Consider the following 19,942-nt stretch of genomic DNA (forward strand, 5'->3'; position numbering starts at 1 on the left):
TATAACATTTGGTTAAAAATCTACATGCATTCCATTGTAAACGGATGTATTAGTTTACAGTTTTTTAATATCATTTTGTTAATAATTGACCTGGTTAAAAGATAAATTCAAATCAAATGCAAAATAAATGGACACATATCTCCTGCCCTAGCACTGAGTTTTTGTTGGAAATGAGTGAACCCAATCTGGGGTCTTAACCTTAACCTTTTCTGCAGGATAGGTTTCCCTGCGCTGCAGTAACCCTAGCCCTCAGCTCAGACTGTCATGAAGTGCATCCAGGAATGTCCAGCCTTAGTGAAAATGTCTTAATGCTGCTGCTGTGAAACCCTGTACCTTTGACCTAAGTCTCATTTAGTCTGTACACACTAACATTAACCTAGGCAGATAATCAAACTATTAGATTTCAGCACTTTGGTTGAAAATATGTGCAGGTGTGTGCAGCTCATTCAGATAAGAGCACAAAATATGCCTCGATATAGTGTAGTGTAAACTACTTTAAACAAAGCATTGTGTTCAAATTCTTTGAATTGTTATACTTTTCCTTCAACCATGCATAAGAAATAAATGTTATAATGTCACAAAAATGTGCCTCATCCAAGAGTAGATGCACGCTTCCTTCTGCCCGTTGATTCAGTTGGCGTGTGTAGTTCGGTAGAAATAGTTATTGCATGAAACTGCTCACAAAAAGATTGTCTTAAATAACCGGCCATTGATTTTTGGAAATATACATTACTGTTGATTTTTTCAATTTTTGGGGGGGGGAATACAAGACTTTCCCAATGAAGTTCCATTGTATTCGAGAGAAGACAGATATCTCTACGGCCAATATATCTCCAAAACTCTGCAACTCACACCAAAACCATCTACAAGGATAAATAGTATTACAGGTAAGAAGATATTGTGGTGCACTGTCCCTTTAAGACGGCCCTGCCTCTGTCTAAAGGACATCCACAGCAGGTAGCAGATTTTGGCTAACTTTAATTTGTTAGCGAGGGAGAGAGAAATAGGTCATTAGCTTCAAAGACAACCTAGAATACTGAAAATGCTTTCTCAGCAGATCCATTTCCAGGCCTGTGTTCTTTCAGTAATAAAGTAAAACGTAGGCTAGCGGGCCCCCATCCCCAAAGCCCTGAACCTTCCACCCCAACCCCTCCACCACACACACACACACACACACACAACACACACCGAAAACCCACACGGGACAACCGTTATTTGTGGCAACTGGCCAACTTCAAAAGCAATTCTCTTGGGCGTGTTTTTTTAAGGGTAGGCCTACACATGAATGACTTTAATACATCATGGTCACAGGTACCCCAATGTCCGCCTGGACCAGATGAGAACCAGATGAGTTCTTAGAGGGGGGCATTGCAAAGGCCCCTCGACAGGAAACTATGAGTATACTCTAGAGCTTACCCAGATGGTCCTGTCTCTCCCTCTCACTCTTCCTCACAAACACACGTGCATCAACACAAACACACACAGAAACACTTACACACTTGAACTCTGGCCACATGGTTAGATGCACAGCACATCAATATCCTTCTTCATTCCTATCCTTATCACCTTGTAATCAGTTACTGAATTCTAATGCATCTCATGGACTTGCTGTATTTGTCTACTATGTACAGTACTTGGAAATGTCCCAGTTAAGTTGAACTTGTGCAGACTGTCTATATAATTTTTTTGCCAATGCATTGTCTCTCATCCCAAGCACAAATATAGTACACTTAAAGTATACTTAGTTACAAACATACTTATCTATTACAAAGTTGTCAGTAAGTATGTCAACGGACAGAGGCCGCGTTTCCCAGATTCGTTAAGAAGCTCTGAAACGCAGCCAAACACAGTACATTTTAAGTACACTCCAGGGGCCTCAGGTATAAAGGATTGCGCAACTTTCGTACCAGAAGATGGCGTACGGCCAAAACTCAAAAAGTACCTACGCACAGAAATATTCACATGTATAAAACCAGTCGTACGCCAGGTTCTGCACACCTTTCCTTTATAAATCACAATCAACGTGAGATCGACCGCACGTGAACGAGCCACTGACCCCGCCTTGCCTCCTCCCATAAATTAATATGCCGATGGACTGTAAATGCACTCCTGAGGTCATTTCTTTGTCTAAATTACCGTATTTCTTCGGATAAACGCCACCCTCAAATAAACGCCTCACCAAAAATGAACGTTAAATTCCGCTGAGTTTATTCAAACAAAAAATACGTTGACTGTGAGATCGAGGTTCTGACAACCGAGTGTGGACGCAAGAAAATGTGTCCTGTTTGGCGGCCTGTCATCAGGTATTAGCGACAAAAGAAAGTCGGCGGAGTGGAAGACTGTCACTATTTGTACCCTTTCTTGTTTTTAACCTGTAACACTTTGAGATTTAGCTAAATGTAAAGTGTCTGCTCAAAAGTTTCCGTGAGGGCCCGCACATTCTCACGTCAAGTAAATCTTTATACATCACAAAGTGAGCGTGAAAACCAGCGTATGCAAGCTTTTTGTGGGTACGCAATGTTTATACATGAGGCCCCAGTTGTGTAGAAAAAGATCAACGTTACAAAATTGTATTAAGCTCTCAATGAATACATTTTCATTAAATGCAAGTATACTCCACTTAGGATTGTAGGTGTAAATCAGTGAGAAGAGGTGGTTTTAGTGGTAATGCCATGCAGGTTTGGCGCCGGCTCCTAGCAGACCGATGACACAGTTGTGGAGGCTCTGATCAAAGACCAATCGGATGGACTCCTGGGGCGGTCACCATGAATAAATATAGACGCTGATGGGATGAGTTGCATGCGGTCTGATGTGGCCTTTCAAGAGAAATGGGGTCTTTACTTTTCTCAGAAATTCTGGAAATGAAAAAAATGTGAGGCAACTGCAGTGCCATCTGAATGAGCTCTTTGTTTCCAGTGAAAGCCAAGTTTATATAGGGTATGTTGTGCTTGCCTAGAAAGCAGTGTTATGTGAGGACACTCACATATTGAATTAAACATGTGTTGAAAATATTATCATGCTGAGGGCCAACCCTGTCTGTAGGCCGTGCTGGTCTGGTCTCACCTCTGAGAATCGTAGAATGAAAGTATGTCTATGAAAAGAAGCTCTCATCCAAGCAGCAGGCAAATCACAGACTTTCTCTATCCAATTAGAAAGCCCTCCACCCTCCCTATTGTTTCTTTTGGTGGGTCTCTCTCTCTCTCACATTGTCTCCTCTTTATCTATCTTTCTCTCATTCTGAAAGCAACCTCACCTTTCCCAATCCCCCCTCCCCCCATCCTCCTACGCTCCTCTGAGCGTGTTACCGTTCTCTCATGCTGGAAGATCATCTGAGGTAAAGCGGTTTCTCTGTCAACAGTCTCAGCCCCCGGGGAGACAATTTAGCAGAGAAAAGAGGTCTCTGTGAAGTTCTCAGAAGGAAAAATGTGAGTAAAGTAAATAGGATATCATACAGACCTTTCTGTGATATGTCGTGCTGAAATAATGTGGCTGTTCGAATGTGCTGAATAATTTTTTAAATATGAACTTTGTAAACTTTAATACCTCTGGTTTGAGAGAGTGAAAAAAAATCTGAAATTCATCACTATAGTCATTACAGTTTTTCTTGATTGCTTTGACCTGCTTAAAGAAACTTGGATCCACTCGGTTTTCATCATTACTGTCTCAGCAGAGCAGAAGACTCCTCTTCCAAATGTGTTAACCCTTATTCATTGGATTGACACATTCTCCTCACCCTTTTGCAGAACAGTTAACACAGATGTCATTCAAGCAGTCCAAACTCCATTGTTTTAGATATGGTAACCAAACAGAAACCATCTGCTCCTAACTATTACAAACAACGTATATCAGTATGAAAGCACTGAAGCACCTGTTTGGCACTCCTTCATACACATCTTTAATTAGCGATTAGTCTGCAGGCCTTAAAAGGTGCAGCGTCTGTGTTGGTCTTTGTCAACATGGATGGAAGAGGTCTAAGGCAGGTGAGAGTGAGAGGAAGAGGTAGAGGGGTCAGAGGAAGAGGAGTCTGAAGAAGACGAGTTTGAGTGTGAGGTGGAGGTATAGTTGGAAGGACTCAGGTTTCTGATGACATTCAGGCAGCTGTTATTGATCATGTTATGAATCACGGCCTTTCACTTATGAGGCTGGACAAAGAGTCCAACCTGTTCCGAACAAAATCACTGTCGCATCCATTGTCAGAATTTTTCGACAGGAAAACATGTAATGTTGCTGTACAGTTTAATACAGAAATATCTTCAGTGATATACTTTATGTAATTGTTCCATCATTCCCATGACATGTATTCTTTATAGAATCCAAAGGCTACCATTCTCTGGTAGTAGAGAGAGAATGTTTAGTGCTGAGCAGGAGGCAACCGTTGTGAACATGGTTGTGGCAAACAATGCCATAAGGCTGCGTGAAATCAGGGCAGCAGTGATTGAAGATCAGGGCATGTTTAGGAACATCAACAATGTGAGTGTGTCCACCATTGACCGCATCCTAAGAAGGAACCATATGGCCATGAAGTAGCTCTATACAGTTCAATTTTAAAGGAACTCTGACGTTGTGAAGGAGGCCAGATGCCAATATGTGGAGGTAGGGAAATATTACTACAGTATACTGTAATGCCTTGTCATATCATACAGTTAGACAACTGGAGTCACTTTTCATTGTAATTTAGCCTTTTTTTACTTTGAGAATAATGGAGCTTGAAGCTGAGGGGGCACATGTCTTAATTTATGTTGATGAAGCCGGCTTCAATCTCTGCAAAGTGAGGCGATGTGGAAGGAACCTCATTGGGCACAGGGCCACTATAGCAGTTCCAGGACAGAGGGGCGCCAACATAACCATGTTGGCTGCCATCTCCAATGATGGTGTCCTATGTAATATCCCCACTATTGGCCCACACAACACTGAGCGACTTATAACATTCCTGGATGCACTACATGACAGGCTGATCCCACCTGAAGGACAATATGGCGTTCCACCACTCTCGCCTTGTCAATGAGTGGTTTGCAGAACACCCTCGGATGATACAGTTCCTTCCAGCATATACCCCATTTTTGAATCCCATAGAGGAGTTGTTCAGTGCTTGGAGGTGGAAGGTTTATGATCACAGTCCCTATGAGCAGATGCCCTTGCTCAATGCAATGACTGCTGCTGCCCAAGATATAGGTGCAGAGAAATGTCAAGGTTCGATAAGGCATGCAAGAAGATTTTTCCCTCTGTGCATTGCAAGAAAGGATATTGAATGTGATGTGCATGAGGCCATGTGGCCCCATCTTCAAGACAGAAAAGACTGAGTATCAATAGTGGCTATTTCTTATACTCTACAGTAATACGTATTTATACTTTACTCTAATAGTTTTTATTTTGGTTTACATGTATTTTGTGTAATATTTACAGTATTTCAGTTTTCACCAACAGTTTCAAAATAAAAATCAATGGAATCAATAAAATTTGCATCAACATATTTCTGATTCTGCCAAGCAATGGTGCACTGATTAGCACTGAGGCAAAATTAGCTTTTGTTGCATATTTTAAATCTTTTGGCATGGTTAGAGCCTTTTGCAAACAAAATGTGACATTTTGACCATGAGTGCCACTGTTTCGGTCTGTGTGTTAACTGTTTTGAAAATGTGGAGTTTGAGTTGACTGCTGCATCAAAGCAATCAAGAACAACTATAAGTACAGTGTGACAGTACAGTTTATCCACATGATGTCTGACTGCTGGAATTCATGTCTACTTGTCATGAACTGACCTTTAAAGAGGCCGACTGGCCCTGGTATTACCTCCATTACCTCACATGACGTGGTTGCTTAGCGTCCATTTACTAGGGGCATCCTCTGAGTAACACATACAAACACACACATACGTTTAGCTGTGTGGTGGCTGGTCCCAGTTCCACAATGAGGTGATAGGAGTCCAGTGTTCTGTGGGCCGAAGCATGCAGCCACTGGGCTTGAGGAGGATTTAAACACTACTACTTAGCGGCTCTTAACCTCACTGACCCCTTCGGAACTGACACAAAATCCTGTTGTGCCAGAGAATTACACTAAGCTCATGGCTTTGAACCCGGGCCCCAGAACATGGATTGGAACATTTATGAAAGATTTTGCCGGAAGCTGTCACTCAAATGTAACATAGAAGGTATAGCATTAGGTTTTACGACCATGTAGTCCCTATAAACGGCCATTGCTATTGGGAAGGTTGGAGCCAACTCTCTGATTAGTTGTTGAAGGCTGGTCTATAGCCAGATGATCTCAGACAGCAGGTTAGCCTAGCCCTGTTCCTAGAAAGTCACCTAAATTATTAGCCCAACCTTTATCTAGGGCATCTGATTAGAAGAAATCAGGATTACAAGAGTAAACCATTCTTATCTTATAAAGGTTTCCTTGTAACTGGAGAATCTTTCACAGTCTAGATCATGGTTGATCTGCTAAAGTCAAAATCAAAAACCCTTGAAAGTACATCAACGACCACCGCAGGCTAGATTCTGGTCAAACTAGCTCATCTGCTACAAGCTATATATTGTAGCTAGCAGATGTTACAGGCTATAAATTGTAGCTAGCACATGTTACAGGCAATAGATTGTAGCTAGCACACGTTACAGGCCATTGTAGCAAGCTCACTTTTTTATATGCTAGATGTCTGATGATCTGTTACAAGCAATGCCCAGATGCCTTCATTGCACACATGCAGATGGAGGAAGGCATTTCCTACTGTTTAGTATGTAGGACACACTGTTCTTTAATGTGTATACGTGAGTGTATTCGTGAGTAGATGCGTCTGTTACTGGTAGCAATGTGCAGGAAATCTTTAGGTACAAGGTGTTATTTGGGTGAGTTAGTTCTACAGAAGGACCCCTATCCAACCCCTAGCCAAGCTGCCATGACTTATGCGTGCTGTCAGCAGTGCTTGAGACACTCCACAGGAATCACAGGTTAAGATCAAAAGCAGATGTGTGTGTTTTTTCCCTTCCCACCCAGAACAAGAGGCCCTGTTCCCTTATGAGAAAGGCAGAGATGTGGTTCGCTTCTCTTTGTTTGTTTTTTTTTGTAACAGTGGTATAGTTAAATATGTAGGATTTTGAATGAACTTGAAAAGGTTTTGCCTGAAGAGCAGAGTTTGTAAGAATGCATGTGTGAGGATTGAGGTGTTGATGCTCTTTATTGCGTTGGTGTCACCTTCTCCATTTAATGGGTCCCACTATGCGAGGTTGTCTCTCAGCACATCTGGAAAACTGTACCTGGAACCGTTCCCATTCTCGAATACCACCCTCCGCCCGTACTACAAATGCGTCACGTTGTTGAACATTTCTTAATGATTCCAGTAAGCCATTTTGAGTGGTCTGTTCTGGAAATGCTGTATCAAAAAAAAACTAGTTCTAGTAAACCAGCTGTGATGTAAGTTCAAGCAGGTGATTTTGGCTGCAGCCAAACCTCCAGTTTCTCCCAACAAAGGATGTCTGAGTCATGGTAGAGTTGAATATACAGTACATAGACAGTATGACTATAACTGGATGTCTGTGGTGTGAAATATGTGGTACGTAGATAACCACATGCTTCTAAATCCTACAGTTAATGCATTTCTCTGTTCTCCAACAGCAGGACATAACCACTTTTCTTCCTTTGTGATATTTGTTATCCCTTTGTGATATTTGTTATCCCTTTGTTCTGTGAGTTTCATATGCTAATTGACTCCAGACCAGCTATACCAGGAACAGTGAGTTCCTGGTATAGAGTGAGTTCCTGGTATAGAGTTCCTGGTATATGCCTTCCTGACCTAGAGAGAAATGCAACATGGGGTCTTATCACCTGGGGGAGAGACAGTCTGGAGACAATGTTGATTCGACTCTGATTGAACGGATTGATTGTATTGTTAGTGTGAGTGAGTCAATCACAGATGAGACATGGGACAACTGCATGTCTGTATGGTGATTGTGGATGGACCAATGTCTGTTGATTATTTATTATGAAGACTAATCAACATTGTACTGTATCATTATAAGCGTTTGAGCAGTGAAATTTGACACTTTACAAACTTGACACTTAGACAAAAAGATATTTATACTAAAATAAAAGATGAAAATAAAAGACGAAAATATGTTTTGGATGTGTTAGGTTAGTCCGGTGTAAAGGTCGGACACATTTTGTTATGTTCTGTCTTGTCCAGTCCTGGATCACAACACATTCATGTTGGTTAGAGTTAGGCTTACTTGCGTCTGTACTCTACCAAAATGGTTGCACATTGTTGGAAAGCAGCTCAACTCCAACTATATTTAACAGGTGTATTTCCCCAGGCTGGATAAATCATCCCAAAAAGGTTCTGAATCATGACCTCATCATGAAAAGATCCCATTGCTAGTATGACATAACAACCCTATAAATATAGAAGAAAAAAAACAGTACTATGTACAATGTAAAATGTAAGTAAAAAAGATATTACAACATGATGGTTTGAAAACATGATTAACAAGCTAATAATTGTTTCTCTGCTAAAATTACACTCTGTGACCATACATATGTATCTTCCACTAGCTATGATTAAGAGGAGCAGCAGGTGTTTTGTCTTGGCAGACACAAGCAGAGTAGGCAGCTCATCTGAGGAGTCTGGCTAGAAGAGGAGAGTCCTCATTTGAACTTTGTGGGAATGAGACAGCGAACACACTTGCCTCTACCCAGCCCTGTGCTCGGGGCTCTCAGCTCTTCTCTGCTGCGCTGAATTCAAATGATGTTCATCGAGGAGGCTGCTGGACAAACCTGCCATGTGTCACAGTGGTGTCACGGCAACCAGGCTGCCTTGTTGTTATCAGCTCTATTATAAGGAATAGAAAGTTAGAGATACAACATAAACTGTGTCGCAAAAAAACGGTGCAGGGGCCGTACAGTCAGTACACAAACAAATACACACACAAACACGGGCATCCGCACAGACGCGCACACACACGCCCACAAACACATACAGCATTTGATTGCATAAACAGTGAATGAAGCTGTACTGTCATTGCCCTCCTTAATGAAAAGTGCTCTGATGACTTGATCGAGAGAGGGAGCTTTATTGCCTTGGCAACCAAATGCATCTGAAAGAGAAACAAAACAAAAAAAAGAACCGCATTGCGTCATTGCATCAAAACAAAATTTTCGGGACAAACCAACACAGTTTCACACCCTGACAGAGACAGACAGACACACGGATGTGAACACAGCCAAAATGAGTTTTCCGGAAGTTAAAAACAATCAGTGACAGCACTAATGCCTTGACTACACTGCGAGCCTATCCCCGCCACAGCAGACAGGGTTGAGAGTCAAGCTGAGGTAATCTGCAGTCTGCAGTCACAGTGCTAAGCTGCTGGGGAGGGCAAGAGAACAACAAGGCAGTGTGGGGCAAGGATTTCACCACTCACTCCTGCATAAGTCTCATGTTCTTGGGAAACACCTGATTGGTTTCCAGATGTTGGCCCATGTTTCCGGATGCAGATGTGTGACAAAGGCAGAGGTACAGAAGGGCATTTTCCAAGCATCTTTAAAGGGGATAATCTATGAAAATTTGAGATATTTTTGGAGTGAATCCCTGCCCTTTAGAACAGTAGCATTTCCGCAGAATTATCTCTGCTTTGCAAAAATGAAAAACCGGATGTCATCTCTTGTCATCGCTTCTGCTGGTTGAAGTATTCAGTTGATGCTGAGGACATGTGATGTTTATGATGGCAGGCAGAACTTGATGCCCAAAACCTTTTAATTCTAAGAATTTCAAGTCAATGCTTAAACTGAAACTAGCGACTACTAGGACTGAATAAAACGACATAACTTTAATGTATTTTAAAAGTTCCCTCCATGGGACACATTTATGAATATGAATATGTCACTAGTTAAGAAGATGGTTAAAGGTTTACAAGTAAATAAAATGTAAAGTTCAAAAGTTTCACTTTGTATTTTTTTTTACTATATCACCTTCAAACCTGGTTTAAAATAATATCAGACATCCAAACAGTTTCAGAATTTTCACAGGTGTACTTAAACTGATATTTCGGTACATTTTAAATAAGTATGCATACTTATTATTTATGAATATGGCATAGATTAAAAAGCCTATATTTCTTGCTGCTCATTTACACTTCAAAATGTGTGAAGTGTAGAATAAAACTATTCTATAATAACGTGTACTACTCCACCCCCACCCACCCTCTTCTGACCAACCCTGATCCAAGCCCCTCTTCCCACATCCTGCAGTGCTCTGCCACTACCCCACCCATGTCCCACCATGGCCTGCCCTGTCTTAACCTGACCTGCTCTGCCCTGTTTGAGAGTTCAGTGTTGATGAAATGTTCAGATCAGCGTGACCAGTACTGTGATGACTAAAAGCAGTTGCCTCCACTGATGAAACTCACATGGTCCTAAGACACAGCACATAATGTCACACTCAGAACACGCAAATACACATACACAAAGTACATGGTGTCCTCAAACCAAGCTGGATTCTCCCTGTAAACTCTGCCCAGAGACCAGATCTGAACCATCCATATCTGACACACACCCACACAAACACACACACACACCAACTTACCAACACACACCCACACACACACACACACTCCATCTCATGAGGGCCGGCTGATTGATGTGGCAGCGGCTGTAGCCTGGTATTTCTTGTATTAATAACCAGGAGATGAAAGGAGCACAGCGCATGCTGAACTAGTATAGCTGGCCTATGTTTCCTTTGAAAACAGAGTGTGCCAGGATACACCAGGGGGTCCCACAAGCCAGGACTGTAACATAGTATGGAGTGTATTGGGGGAGGGGTCCACACATGGTGCCTGGTTGTGTGCGCGTGTGTGTCTTTACCAAACTTAAACTTTATAAAGCCAAACAATTCTTCAGTAAATCCATTGGAAATCCAAACAAAAAATCCAAAATGCGTAAGTGTGTGTTTGTGTGTGTAGCCTTGTACAACTACCCGACCAAATGTCCTCACAAGTGTACACAAGTGTCACAAGTGCACACGTGAACAACTTTTTCTGGTGGTTTTAGGGGTTTTAGAGTTGTGGTTAGAATTAGTGTTAGGGTTAGAATTACATTAAGGGTTAAGGTTAGGGTCAGGAATAAGGGGTTTATGGTTAGGGTCGGGCATAAGGGGTTATGGTTAGAGATGGTCGGGCCCCAAATAGGTTTGAAGAGCCAACTTGTGTGTGTGTGATTATGGTCCTTTTTCATGACACCCAGAGGTATCCAGTAACCAGTCTCAACCACGTGAAGGTGCCAAGTCATTTAACAACAGGTAGGCTGAACATTTACAAAACTTTGTTAAAAATGCTTATAACAGTGTACACTGTACACACACTAATACTGTACACAGTATTATAATTCTACAAGCAGTGTGTGTATCCACTTTTTGAGTGAATTAAAAGAGAAGCCCGTAATCATTCCCAGAGACTTTGCTAAGATTGCAAACAGAGATTCTGTTGGGTGTGCTTCTGCTTTTTTGTGCTTATCCAGGAAAATGCTGCCCCTCATTTAGTTTACTCTCTCTATAGTGTGAGTTGAGATAGATATACAGAGTTTAAGCAGTTCTCTGCTGCACAGACTTCTTAGACACCATCTGGTGTTTACTGTATCACATCCTGCTAATGATGTCATGATAACCACGTAGACACTGACTGACAACTGGACAGTGATGGGTTTACTCACTAAATGCTTCCAAAGACTTAATCTGGATTCAGTTTGGACAGGAAGTGAATAAGATACCAATGTGAGTTTGTGCAAATTTTTTCACAGATTTATCACTCTTCTATAATGTTTATGTTGTGAGAGAAAAACACAAAAGCACCAACAGGAGATTTGGAATTGACAGGACATGTTCTGTGGATTTGAAAGTCATCTCTCTTCCTATAAATGTGATTTTGCTGATCCTCAAAAAGTAGAACAAAATCCCCTTAACTATGTCTAAAGAGCATCCTCTATCTAAAAGACTAAATGGGGAATGCAGGAGTAGAGGGCTCTTTCTGTTAACACCACATAACGCCTTTAATGTTTGCATTTTGGGGCAGATGGCAGATGGCTGAGCGGTTAGGGAATCGGGTTACCAAATATAAGATTCCAGGTTCGATTTCTGGCCGTGCGAAATGACGGTGTGTCCCTGGGCAAAGCACTTCACTCCACTTGCCTCGGGGGAGCTTCCCTGTACTTACTGTAAGTGGATAAGAGCGTCTACTAAATGTAAATTTAAGAAACACTTTCATCCATAAACTTAAGAAGAGGAAGAGTTACATGGCATATAAAACCTAAGTACAACCTAGGTTGATCAGAGCGTGATTATTTTTCCCTCATCCTGCTTCCACCATCTGGTTAGTGTGGGTGCACTCTGGGAGGACTGGCATCTACGGTTATACAGACGGACACACTCTAATGAGCTCTATCAGACTGAGCAGAGGGAGAGGTCACATGAGGACAATCTATTTCCATGTCTCTCTCACTCTCGCTCTGCCCATGGCCCCTTCACTTGTAGATATGCGAGGTTCTGAAACGGGGGAGAGCTTAACAGGAGGGGTCCTTTGCTGATTTACTTCTGAACCTTTTTAAAATGTGTTTAGATATCATCTTATTCCGCTGAAGTCTGCAGTGTGATTTCTTTCCACATGTTCCAAGCCCCCTCGTCTCCTTGTTTGAAGCGGTTCCCGTTGGACAGGGAGGGGGGTCTGAGGAGTTGCTGGGCAGAATAATTACATAATGATAAGACGGAGGCGGGAGCTGCCGTCTGATGTCTAGGGAACTACAGACTTGGTGCAAAGGTTAGAACAAAAAGGTTTCTGCTAAACATCAGCAGACAACCTCAGACTGGGGCAAAGATTCACCTTTCAGAATGACAGAACAGCCCACAGCACCTCAAAGTCAACACTGTAGTAGCTTTGGTACAAGTTTCTTAACATAAGTGGCCAGGAAAAATGCCTGGACTTGAACCCCAGACCTGAGGATGATAGTTTACAGACACGCTACATCCACTCTGATAGACCTTAAGAGGATCTGCACGGACAAATGGGAGTAACTGCACTGACAGAATGTGTGCAGGGCTGCAGGTGTACAGAGTGACTCTGATAAAGCAAGCTTGCTTGTGGCATTCACTGTGCTGTATGATGCAGTACAAAAATAAACAGACCCCTTTCTCTGACTGACTCCAATCTTTAGGTTTGAATAGCTGGCCTGCAAGAATTGTAAACATTTTTCATCCTTTGTTGTTATTTATTAAGAGTAATTATGTTTATAAGAGCCACTTGTGATTGGTTATTACATTTCAATGGTACAATGGTATAAAATGAATGCCTCTGTCAAAAAAAATTGTTTAACCTATGAGTTATAATGAAAGAATAAGATGAGACAATTACATGCATTTAAAAGTAATCAAGCATTTGATTAGACTCACAATCAATTATCTGGAAGTCCTCCCAGCAGTGATGCTCAAAGTAAACCTTATTATAAGGGAACAACCTTTAGGTTGTGGTTTCTGGAACCCTTCCATCGCTCCATCTCTCCTTCCATCTCTCCATGTGGGAGGCACCGGCTGGGTTTATTCCTGCACTTCATCGTCCTCAAATGAACCCGGGAGCTGATGCCAAGAAGCTCAGTTCATAGAAGGTAAGTGGGTTAATGGCCAGCACAGTTCTTCAGCAGCTAACGCAACCAAGAAAGAAAATCCTGCGACACGCGAAACGTTGGTAAGCATGTTTTCTTTACTGTAACTATCAATACACGTCCACCCCCCTGGAATGATGGGGAAGATTAAGGATCATTAAGGATTTACAAACCAGGGAAGACAAATGAGCAGAGAATAAAAGAAAAGGAGAAGGGGAGAAGAAAAGAGGGGAGGAGAAGAGGGTAGGACCAGAGGGGAGGAGAAGAGGGTAGGACCAGAGGGGAGGAGAAGAGGGTAGGACCAGAGGGGAGGAGAAGAGGGTAGGACCAGAGGGGAGGAGAAGAGGGTAGGACCAGAGGGGAGGAGAAGGTGCTAGGAGTGTGTGTGTGGGGGGGGGGGGGGGGGGGGGTTGAGAGAAAAAGAAAGAAGGAGGGAGAGATTAGAACATGCTTTTATACACCCTCTTGAAGCTCTTCTTCAGCAATGCCAATATTGTATCAATATTAGTTTAGCCAAAGGGACCCTGGGGTGTTCTGGATAAGCTTGATTTAATTTACCCCACTTTCTCAATTAGTTCCCAAGTGTTACAACATCGAGGTAAATCTAATGAACCCTAATTACTTACAGGTCTGGCCCAAGTTTTCTACAAACCAAATTCTGTCTCGCCTGTTCAGGTCCTCATCTCTGTTACAACAGAGACGAAAGCAGAGCATAGAGCCTAAATCTAACAAAATGATTTTATATCCAACTTCCACTATTTGTCTTCGTAAATAACACAATATTTACCAGTGGTTTATGGTAAAGCAACTGTGAGGTGGTGTTCTGGCATCAGATTGTGCTACCATACTGCAAAATATAAAGGGCTAACCCTTACCTTAAACCAGGATCCATGTGTCGAGTCCACACCATTTTGACCACGAAGCACAAACGTCCGCAATTGCTCCATTCTACCATAGGGACCTATACTGAGTCCTTATTTCCACCAACATGAAGACAGCTAGCCTGGCTCTAACAGGGTCATGTATTTCCAATGACAACCATTCATTCATTTGGACTCAATCGTCTGTTGCATTAGAAGAATGTGTGGTATTTCCTGACTGGAACTTGGATTTATGCCACATATTAGCGTTACCCTAGGATGGGGCTCAACCAATATATGTAGTTGCTCAGAGGCATGCTGATCATGTTATCCCACAATCACCAATATAGGTGTCAAATAGTTTAGCGAACCGGTTATAACGTTTGAGCTAATCTTTTGTAGATAATTGTTCTATTTAAATGTATTTGTTATTATTATCATACGTAGGCCTAATTATCAGACAAACTGAGAAACTCTTAAAGCAAAGTATTTATATAGTCTGTTGTATGATATCAGGGACACTGTGAATGGGTATATTTAGTTTAGAATTATGTCCAAGGTGACTTCTCAATGTTCATGCTACTGTATAAGATGGCCATGGTTGCAATTTTACACATGACAGAGAGGAGGGGTGACACTATAGCTACATTTACATTTAGTCATTTAGCAGACGCTCTTATCCAGAGCGACTTACATTAGGTACAGGGACATTCCCACCCAGGCAAGTAGGGTGAAGAGCCTTGCCCAAAGACACAACGTCATTTTGCATGGCCGGCAATCAAACCGGTAACCTTCTGATTAATAGCCAGATTCCATAACCGCTGCAGCCATATGACTCCCTAAAGCTAAATCTTAAAACGTGAAAATATTTTGAGACATGCGCTGAAACATGTACAAGACTTTGCCCAACGCTGAAATGTGTGTATAGGACATCAGTGGCGTAGAACAAGGTTTTAAGCATGCCGTAAATTTAGCAAGCCCCCATGCTGTCTGTGCTGTTCCCCAAGCACTGCTCATTTTATGGGGTTACGGATTATGTACGTTGACTAAATGCTTGCAAAAGTCACGCGGTTAATTGTCATAGGTCTACTGTCTTTGCTAGAAATGAGTTTGTGATGGGCATGGTGACAGTCCAACATGGTATACAATTTGAAAAACTTAAATTTGTGACATTCAAAAGCATTCGTTGATGTCCTTCAGACATAGACTTTCGAAATGTTCAGAAACATTTTGTTATTAGACTATCTAGCCTTTCAGCGTTTACATTCCCGCAAACTAAAAAGTTAAAAACCAAAAGTTTTATTGGAAATTGTAGCCTATTCATAATCTACAAAAACATTGCTATTTGCCGTATTGTCATTTTCTTTTCATTAAAATGGACAGCTAACAGTTTGACTGTGTTTAGTTTGTAGTTATTGTAGGCTGTAGTTCCGGACAGAAAGTAGGCTAGTAATAATTGGGAATAGTTAAATACAACTCAAGATCCAATGGCTATTTCGCCTATACGGAAAGATACACGCACACACAGTACTTACAAACATATCTTCCTCTCCTCTCTTGTTATACGTTGGAGTGGAGGGTAATCCCGCCATGTGAGGACTCGACCGGGCTACGAAGGCGGGCTGTTTCCATTCAATCCACCACCGGCACTATAAAAAGGGGAGTTGCGCGCAACTAGCAACTTCAGCCTAGAGGATCGTTACGCACAAGAACGTGAACTGAACACAAAGTTATATAGTTGCTAGTTTGAATATAGTGACCGGTCCGCGATTTTCAGAGGCCATGAATAGCGTGAAAGCTTTGAAAAATGCTATAGTATGTGTTATTCTGCTGCCTCGTTTTCTTCTGGCAGCGGTAATGCTGTGGTTGCTGGATTTTTTGTGCATACGAAAAAAGGTGTTTTTTAAAATGAGGGAACCAGAAGGAAGTATTGTTGACCCTCCCTTGTGCATTTCCGATTCGAATCGAATGTGTAGCTGGGAGTCTCTGAAAGCCGTCTGGCACGGACAGAAATTAGACTTCCTTAAATCTGCGCATCTTGGATATGTGGCGCCGAACAGTGAAGTTGTACAGCTGGGAAACCAGAGGCGCAGCCGCATCCTGGACTACGCCAGAGACAAGAGACCGCTCATCCTCAACTTTGGAAGCTGCACCTGACCACCGTTTATGGCACGCCTCAAGGCGTTCCAGGGGGTCATGCGACAGTATGCTAACATCGCAGACTCGCTGGTAGTGTACATAGAAGAAGCGCACCCCTCGGATGGATGGGTGAGCTCCGACGCACCCTACCAAATTCCCAAACACCGCTGTCTGGAAGATAGACTGAGTGCCGCTAAACTGATGTATCTGGAGGTACCGGAGTGTCTTGTAGTCGCAGACACCATGGATAACTCTTCCAACGCAGCATACGGAGCTTATTTTGACAGACTTTACATCGTCCGAGAAGGAAAGATCGTTTACCAAGGTGGCAGGGGACCAGAGGGCTACCGCATCTCGGAGCTCAGGGACTGGCTTGATCAATACAAACAAAGTATCGACCATTCCAGAAATGTTGTTATTCATGTTTAGGGTCAGGTTTTTCTAAAATAGGTTGTCAGAGTTCAACAATGATCTGTTACACAGCTGCTATAATGTATAAATATCACAAGCTGCAACATTTGTCTCCTGTGTCCGAGGGGCACATTCTCTCATGTGTGACATTACCTGGGTAGATGCGTTAATTTATCACAGAGCAAGGTTTTTTGGTCGGTTTTAGTTAAACTATAGACGTTAATTTTATCTTCGTCTCTACCGATTCTGTTGTCATCCTGTACAGACCAGTGTATAGTCACATGAAACGTATTTTTATGAAAAATTGTGTTTTTGTCGTATTTCTGTGGAACGAATGTGTGTATTGAGAGCAAAAGGAGCTTCACCTTGTCCTTTACCAATATCGCCAGTATTTTTTGTGAAGTTTGGTTTTTAAAAGGTGCACGACCAGAAAACCGACACTGATGTTTTTCATACTGGAGATAATGGTCATCGGAAAGCTTTTCATCTACCTTCATTTGTAAATATGGCTAACTTTTTATGGATATATTTTTTAATAAAATAAACAGCTGTTTATATCATCTGACATATAGCCTATCATTTAGTCTAACTCAAGCAGGTGAAACAAGATTAAAATGTAATCTTCTATTTCTCAATTATTCAAAGATGATTTGCTATTGTTGATGTGTGTTATCCGAATCTTGTGTGGTTCTCAGGCTACTTATTTCATTGCTGACACTTTTTGACCTGCAGTCGATAATATTCTAAGCTAAATTACCTACATTCACAATAGGCCTATTTGGAAACCGAGCGATTGGTCAAATCGGTTTGCAAGGCATCTATATGCCATATTTTAATTATAACGTTCACAAATGTACATTTTTCACCAACATGGGAAAAAAATGCTTTTTCACTTGCACTAATGCAATTATAGGCTATCCGTTCAACAAATCGCTGTAGGATCATTATGCATGGCCAGAAGAAGAAAGGAAAACGACGATATCATCACAGAAATGAGTTGTTGAATAAAGTGTCCGTACATCCGTACGTCTTTATGAGACTATATGATTTCTGAAAAAAGGTGTTGCAGCGTGACGAAAGCGGTCAATATCTTTTTAATATGGTAACAAGTCTAACTCGTGGCCACAGGTTTATTCCCTGAACGAAAACAGTGGGCTTTCATGTCTCCTCCCCATGTCATTGTTTGTTGCGACGTCTTCTCTCGTCTCAGAAAGGGGATTATAGGCTGGAGACAGGCACAGAGTGGAATCAGTCTGGAAACAGACCTCTTCAGGGCTGTCCTTCTTATGATCTGCCAATTTAGTCTATATGTCAGGTTTTCTTTGAATCCTGGTCATAAAAGCCAAAGTGAAAGTCTGTACAGAAAACGTGTGAGTGAGGTGGGGGAGGGGGGGGGCATCTCGATAGCAGAAATTATGTTAACATACATTTTATAGATAAAGAAACTTTTTCATTTAGCACTACAAACTGTTCTGGTCGGAGATATCACGGAGCCAGCCATTGTGTGGTTTCATCTCATACAACAGTATTGCTACTATTACATTTTCTGTAGGGGCATCAGAGAAATCACAGATCACAGCCAAGTGTTGCTCTTGTCAGCTACATCTGACACCAACCCAAAGAACCTGTCTCACCTTGTTGCTTAGTTACTGTGTTTACCTGACGTGGCATACTTTACAAGTGATAGGGGAGTTATGTGTCTCTTGGAACCATAACGGTGTCTTGAGAGATACCTTACTTGACTCTTCTTCACAACATTGGTTATTTTTCTTCTCTTCTTGGAGTTTTCTCCTGGCTTTATCTTTAAGGTTAAGTTTGGGTCTGTTTCTGTGGGCTCTTTCTATAGAGCTTTGTGATATCACAAGCTAAAACTATACACCATTTTTTATTAATCTGAAAACTAAGCAAGCTTTATCAAGTTAATCTTCATGCATCCCTGACCAGGAGTTTGTTAATCAGAGCAATTAGGTTGTGTCTATGACTATGGCCAATCAATGGCTTAACATGGATGACACAAATCCAATTCAGCTTATGCATTTTCACAGTTAATCGTATTTATAGTAAAATAAATAAACCACACTCTTTTAAAAGGAGTAAAACTACAGATACTGCACATCACACATCGCACTCATACACGTAAATGTGTTTGCATGTGTATGTATGAATGTGTAACTCTAATGCATTCATGTTTAAAGTCGCATTAAAAAACAAAACTTGCTTTCTGGTTTCAGACAGGGAATACAGCCATATTATGCCAAATACACTTACAGGCTTGCATGCCTCTTCGTGCACCAAACCCACATGGGTGGAAAAGAGCGTCAGGGGGACAAGACATTCATCCTGTTCTCACACCTCAACTAACCACGGCAACTGGCCCAAAGTCCCGGAGGTCTCTGTGATGTCTATTACTATAAACGTTTTTTTTCTTCTCATGATTCAAATCTAAGGCTGGATCGCACCAACATGGATTCAATGAATCCTGGTTAAGAGATTATCTAGGGGTTTTACAAAACCTAGGTTTAAACTGTTTTCTAATTGATCAGAGTTGTACATCTTAATTCTAACCCTGGATTGGTTAAACTAGTAAAAAGAAAAGTTGAAAAAGGGATGTTTATGTTCAGGGTCCGCTATGATTGATTCTGACAAAATGTAAATCCTGATGTAGGCAAAATACATATGGACCTAAATACATTCTCCTCTGGTGATTCTTCTCCTCCTTTCTTCCCAAAGTTGTACAAAACGAAACTTTTATGCGTTGTCCTTCCTGACCTGGATACATGGAAATGTTTCCTTCCTCAAACCTTCACTTTTCCCTCCCTCTTTTTTGAATGTGAGAGTAGTTTTACTTTTTCTCTTCCTTGGGTCTAAGGGTTCATAAGAGTAGTTGTCAGGGATGGTTGACATGCATG

General features: G+C 41.7%; 1 protein-coding gene and 1 long non-coding RNA gene across 2 annotated transcripts; one reads left to right on the plus strand and one right to left on the minus strand.

The window, feature by feature from the left end:
* Positions 1-7,953: 7,953 nt before the first annotated feature.
* Positions 7,954-14,004, minus strand: LOC146299910 (uncharacterized). The gene is made up of 2 exons (XR_014731764.1): positions 13,415-14,004; positions 7,954-9,080 (listed from the first exon to the last, which is right to left on the minus strand). It is a non-coding gene; the product is annotated as an uncharacterized LOC146299910 (long non-coding RNA).
* A 2,001-nt stretch (positions 14,005-16,005) lies between these two features.
* dio3a (iodothyronine deiodinase 3a) lies at positions 16,006-17,598 on the plus strand. Its single transcript, XM_084677698.1, has one exon. It carries the CDS (start codon positions 16,266-16,268, stop codon positions 17,049-17,051), a length of 786 nt encoding a protein of 261 aa, XP_084533824.1. The 5' UTR covers positions 16,006-16,265; the 3' UTR covers positions 17,052-17,598.
* The last annotated feature ends 2,344 nt before the right edge of the window (positions 17,599-19,942 follow it).

The sequence above is a fragment of the Hypomesus nipponensis genome, chromosome 3 (assembly GCF_054491055.1).
Source record: "Hypomesus nipponensis isolate SF chromosome 3, ASM5449105v1, whole genome shotgun sequence".
Classification (NCBI taxonomy): domain Eukaryota; kingdom Metazoa; phylum Chordata; class Actinopteri; order Osmeriformes; family Osmeridae; genus Hypomesus; species Hypomesus nipponensis.